Raw genomic sequence first — 6,316 nt, 5'->3', positions numbered from 1 at the left:
AACGACTGTGTCTTTCCTGCGGCATTATTCTACACTTCTAGGATTCGAGGGGGTAACATAATTTCTATAACACGCATTGAGTTTAGTGCACTGTGCCCTGTTCCAGATACAATCCTTACTTTGTCTGAATTGGGGAGAAAATATTGTGTCAGGTAACAAAACATGACACCTGACTTCATCACATACCCAAAAAAGATACTTCTAAAATCAGTTGCTTTAGTGAATTTAAAGTAGTGATTTGTTGTGGACAGAAGCATTTTAATAATGCAAGCTCCCTTTATTTACTTTACTCAATCTATAATGCCACACATATGTACCAAATCTCATATCAATTATATGACATTTTCAAAAAAAAAGCTGAAAGATGTTCCCCTTAAACACGCAGAAAACCCTTGCAGATCAAGAGTGGGTAATAGCCAGAGTCCTGTAGGTTTTACTGTAGATGTGTCTTGTGCCTTTCAAATTAACACCTGAAAACCACAGCCGATGTAACGCCTAATCCATTTACTTAGTTCAATTAAACCATAAAAATGTGGAAAAAGAAATAGTGTGCTCATGGACTGGAGTTACGTAGTCTTGATGCACTGCAGGTTATAAACGTAAACGGATTCAAGGAATAATTTACTACTACCACAAGATGGCGATAGGTCCTATAAGCATTTTCTTTCTTTTTTTAAAAAAAGGCGCTAGGGATGTAGACATAGCTTTCAGCGGAAGTGACAAAAAAGTAGGAAGTTGAAGATGGAGGCTGCAGTGTTCATTCTGTCTTTAATCGATTGTTGTGCTTTAATTTTTCTGTCAGTATACTTTGTATCCTTTAATTTAAAGAGTTGAAAGCTTTGTTTGTAGCAAATCATTTGGGCGTTACTGTAAGGGGTCTTTGATTGCCCACAGTTTATAAATTGTGGTGGGAAGTTCCGCGGTACAGGTCTGTAGAACGATATTGTTCAGAATACACTTCACAGTTTATTACATACGCTTTTGATAAATTTATACTGGATAGTTGTTTAACTTGTTAAACCTGGCTGAATTAACTTGATTTAGTATTGCTGGTGATATACAGATTAGATTGTTTTCTGTTAAACAACTGTGATTGTGCACAGCGAAAGGGTGCTTTTCTGTAGGTTTTCTAATTACATTTGACATGCCTTCGGTTTTTAGGACTGGTACTAGCCAACCAGGCACTGTTAATTTCAGCCGTATCTCTCTATATTTTTTACTATTTACTGTTCTTGATGTTCAGGCTGAATAGTCAGCTTTTGCTGTGTCTACAGAAATACCAGTATTACCATGTGGTTTTTAGCGTAGTTTGAATACAAAGAGAAACAATCTTATTGGGGCATTGCGTTACAAAATAATATAATTTATAGTGAATCAATACCGAAGATCGAATTTTAAAGTAATTGTAAAAGAGGCTTGGTTTCTGTGTTCTATGTTAAGCTTTGCATCTTATTTTACAGTGTTGACCAAATGTTACATTCAGCATTGCTACTGTTAATGAAAAATTAACAGTAGAATGTGTACTGAAAGATGCTTCTTCTGGCGTGATTGCACAGGATGTACCTAACCACCTATGTGCTTGACATCTTATTTAGATTTATTACAGAAGATTTTACAGCTGCTGTGTCTGAAAGAAGGAAACTGCCTGAGAGAAGTCTAAGACAAATTTCTTGTTTCAGCACGTTTCCTTAATTTGTATTGCAGATAATTACTCTTTCTGATCTAGAATGTGATTACATTAATGCAAGAGCTTGCTGTTCCAAATTAAACAAAGTAAGTTGTTTTTATTTTAAAATGTTACCAGGTTTGTGTGTGTTTACCTATTTTTTCAGCTCTGAATGTTGAGAAATGTCTGGTGTACATACAGTATGCACTAAAACTTAAACGTGGTGTAAGGAATTCTCCTGCTATTCAGCCTCTGCTAAAATAATTGTGATTTACACCTTACTGTTACATTGCAAGACATGTTTATTACATTATTCTGATTTGCTTATTATACTACCTCAAATAAACCAAAAGGTTGGTTTCCAGTCAAGATACTAAATAGGATACAAGAAACCTTTATAATTATAAGCTTTGTTCAGAATTACCACCCTGATGACTAGTCTGGAAGTTCAAAAAGTGAAGGAATGAGCCAGTAAGTTAATTACTTAGTACGCAGGAAGGTTTATTACCAAAAACATGACACATTGATTAATTGGGTACAATTTTCTATGACGAGAAGCCATCGAGTAAGGGAATTGTAACATGAGCTGTATTGTTTGTCTTGTAGTGGATTGTGCCAGAATTGGTTGGTCAGGCGATAGCCACAGTTCTGATGCTTGTTTCATTGCATTGGTTCATCTTCCTTCTCAACCTGCCTGTTGCATCCTGGAACGTCTACAGGTGAGTTTCTACATCTCTTCTGTTATGCCTCTATCCCTGGTGTTAGGCAAAATTCTAGTAGTTTACTTTAAGCCAATCACGTTCATGTCTTTTCTTACGGAACAGTGGCAGCCCTTTTATTCTTACTGACCTCTTTAAGCTAGTCGTGTTTATTTTGGATAGAAAAGCTTGCTTAATATAAATATTAATATTTCTCATGTTTTGGTACCCAACATAGTTGTGACCAGCACAGGCCATTATTTCTGAAAGCTGGGTTAACCGTTACTCTCTCAGAGTTGATCCTCTTCCCTGTGAGGTCTTGACATTATGGTAATGTAAATAGGTTAACCGTTTGAAAAAAAATCATAGTGTTAGCTCCAGTAAAATGCAGGGATTCTGGAGCACTTTCAGTCCTGACCACTGTGCTTCCACATTTTTATGCATCATGCTCTTGAGCGTTTCATAGCACTTGATAAGTCTTATGATCCCCTACGTCTCTTGTTGCTTTTTTAAAGCAAAACACAAATACTACATAAATTTAAATGAACATCACAAGATCACTGTGCAGCTTGAACTTGAAGCTTGAAGTTTCAGGTTATCTCCTGCTTGTTTTCTTAAGCATATGCAGTTGTACAGGAATCACACTTACAGCTGTATTCTGGGCCCAGATGTCCGACACAGAATTCCATGCAGCAATATAAAAACAAAACTGTTTGCAAAATCTTGAGTTTAGTGTTGGATTTTTTAAGTTATTAAAGTAGGAATGTCATCCTGAAAAACATTTATCTCTGACTCATCACCTACCTCCGCTCTTCATAATCTTTTAGCAGGAGATGGAAATGAAATGATGCTTAAAATTGCTGCAACTTTGACGTGTTTTGTAAACCTTTGTAAAATCTTGAAAACTGCAGTGTGTCATGCTTTGTGTCAAGGGAAATAACCCATGTTAAATCTAAGACAGAACTAATGATTGTTCATGCTATCATAAAACAGCTAAAAACAAATGAGGCTCATTAAGGTTTTAGCATAAAAATCACATTTTACAATGTATACTTTTTGTTTCTAAAAGATAGGCAATTCAAAGATATATTTGGTCAGAAATCTCAAAATTATTACTGGTAGGCCAGTTTTGTAGTGTTTTCTAGAAATGGATTGCAGAATGCACTTGGTTAAGAAAAATACTTATATTGTTTCATTTAGGCAGTTGTTTTTGTGACAAGTATTGTGATAGTCAAAGTATTTTTGCCCTCTTAGTGCACAGAGATCATAATTAATGTCATTTTTATGCTGTTTTCATCCAAAAAGATCACAAAGTACTCCAGTAGAGGGACTCACTTCATAGGGAATGAGTGTTGGTTTTCCCTTCTTTTCTTCAGATTTTTGAAGGTTCCAATGGGTAATATGGGAGTGTTTGACCCTACAGAGATTCACAATCGAGGGCTGCTGAAATCCCATATGAAAGAGGCCATGATCAAACTTGGCTTTCACCTGCTGTGTTTCTTCATTTACTTGTACAGGTGAGGGCTTTCTCCATGCATCTTTTTTTGTGTATTTTACATGCAGCACTAAACTGATATTGGCAGTATTAGTACTGCTCAAGTCATCTTGATGCCTTTTTGTCTATTCCTGAGATTTGAATTGCCTTGTTTTTTTCCCCCTCTACTTGCTATTCAACATTCTGCGAAGTGCGAAATAACATAATTTAAAAGAAATAGTTTGTACTTGAAGTGCTGTCAAGTTTTCATAGTGCTGGAACTTGAGGGAAGATTGAAACAAAAAAAAGGAGTGCTTGAAACAAGATATGACTTCCCTGCCCTTTGAATTTTAGTGTAATCTTTTTTGTACAGTTTTTAACTATTTTCTTTATTGTAAGTAAACTTAAGTAGAATTGAAAGCTGAGTTAAGTACTCTGCTTTCCTGTTCCTTGAATGATTTCTTTGGTATAAGTTATTTTTTCCTCAAGTCCAAATGTGAAGCACTTTTCTGAAACTTAAAGATCTTTTTATTTAAAAAATGATTAAGGTACGTTTTGCAGACGTATTCATTGTATAATATTTTGTTTGACATATTCTAGTGTTTTCTTACACCAGAATTTTCATTGCTTAGTTATGTCTTTTAAATTCTTCGGGTCTCATATTGACCCCTTCTTAATGGTGCACTGGTACATGGTCTCTATTTATTAATTTTATTAATATTGAGTTTAATATGCTGCCAGTATTATCTAGCATTTTATCCTGCATTTACTAACCTAGCTCCTGTTTTCCACAGTATGATCCTGGCATTAATAAATGACTGACGCCCAATTCACCTTTCAACTCCAGCTGCCAAATCATAAGTCGTCTCCTCTGTTGAGCTGCAATCAATCTCAGCGGTTCTCTTTGTTCATTATGTTTTTACATACACTGCCATGCAAGAATAAAATATCCCTGCAAAGTCATTAGAAATTGAATTTGAATAATGCATTTGTGTGTGGAGCTTTTTGCATAAGAAACACAGCTTTGTTTTGTGGTCACGACATAGCTAAAGTGAAAACTGGACCCTGCAGTAATAAAAAAACGTTTTTGTGCCTAATGTGGTTAAACTACTACATGCTGCATGATTGTGGAATTTATTCTTTCAGAGCAGTGTGTATACAACAGCCCTAAGTAACCTATTACATGCATAACTTTGGACATGTTCTCAAAAAGAAGGCCTTCCCTTGTTGGTACCTACGTGCTATTTTTCCAGTGATCAACCATGACGTATCCCCGTCAGCAATGTTTTGATGTCCAGTAAACCAGCTATGTTTCTTTAAACCACCGTTACCTTACAATCTAACCACTCTGGAGCTCAATTTGTCCCGTTAAGTAACTGGGTCAGAAGCCAATCTGAATAAGGGCCTTAAGACCCTGTGACCCTTGTGGTTTGGGGCTGCTTCCACCCCTTGCTGACTACATGGTGAGTGTTTTCCCATGAGTTTACATTGATGAGGTTTAGTCATCTGAGCCGAAGAACACAAATCACAGACCACAGAAGAGCTGTACCTGAAAAAGAGACTCATAAAACTCAGGCACCCCAGAAAAGCTGAATTTCATGAATCACACACCAGAGAGGAGATGCACATATTGTACATTTGTTCATATGCCTACGAGGAGGTGGGGCAGTAGCACTTCTCTTTTCAAACAACAATCAGATTTACTTATGCCATGTTTGTATTCAGCAAATGTTGATTTGAAAGTTGCAGTGTTCGTTGTACAAAGATTTATAAAATATTCAGACTTTGTAGAGTTGATCTTTTATTTTTGAAAAGCTTTTGAGACATGCAAATATAAATTTTGACTTTCTCCAAATAAAAGGTTTTAAAGTTTTTAGTGTTTCTTGGTACCGTTTTGTTTAGAAAATTGAAATGTTGTTTTTGCAAAAAATGGTGTGAAGAAAATTGTTTACAAGAAAAAATGATTTTATATTACATTTGTTTTTTTTATTTGTGTGGTTGCTGTTTATATTTTGTAATACAAATTTATAAGGATGGATGTTAAGAGCTTCTGAACGAGTAATCCGAGTATTTTCTACATTAAAAGGTCTACATGGCAGATTTAGAACTGTTTTTTTCATCTGGAATATATCAGATATTAATATTACGGTCTTAATCCCAAAATTAAGTCATGTAATATATATCTTTTAGTAAAAATATTAAGAACCTGCATCCAAAAATAATATTCTTGTGGCAGGCATGTGGGTGGTATGAGGAATATGACTTTCATTAGACTTTCATTGTCTTCCCTGTTCAGAATAATCCCCTGATCTCAGTCCTGTTTGCATTCTGGTAGAACATACAATTATACCCAAGTCACAAACAAATACAGACAATTCTATTTGCAGAGCAATGATTTATATATTTCAAAATCTGTCATATCATTTAATCTTTAAGTTGAGCAGCTCAGTTTTATTTGGTGAGGTGTTACAGTATTGT

The 6,316-nt window shown here is 35.4% G+C and overlaps 1 protein-coding gene across 1 annotated transcript; it reads left to right on the top strand.

The window, feature by feature from the left end:
• The first annotated feature begins 708 nt into the window (after positions 1-708).
• Positions 709-5,709, top strand: cnih4 (cornichon family member 4). The gene is made up of 5 exons (XM_088909077.1): positions 709-810; positions 1,705-1,773; positions 2,273-2,385; positions 3,741-3,881; positions 4,633-5,709. The coding sequence occupies exons 1-5, from the start codon at positions 742-744 to the stop codon at positions 4,658-4,660; spliced, it is 420 nt and encodes a 139-aa protein (XP_088765203.1). The 5' UTR covers positions 709-741; the 3' UTR covers positions 4,661-5,709.
• The last annotated feature ends 607 nt before the right edge of the window (positions 5,710-6,316 follow it).

This window comes from Atractosteus spatula, chromosome 2 (genome assembly GCF_055471065.1).
Source record: "Atractosteus spatula isolate fAtrSpa1 chromosome 2, fAtrSpa1.hap1, whole genome shotgun sequence".
Classification (NCBI taxonomy): domain Eukaryota; kingdom Metazoa; phylum Chordata; class Actinopteri; order Semionotiformes; family Lepisosteidae; genus Atractosteus; species Atractosteus spatula.
The sequence above is the reverse complement of the archived record's forward strand: the minus strand, read 5'-3'. Positions and strand labels throughout refer to the sequence as shown.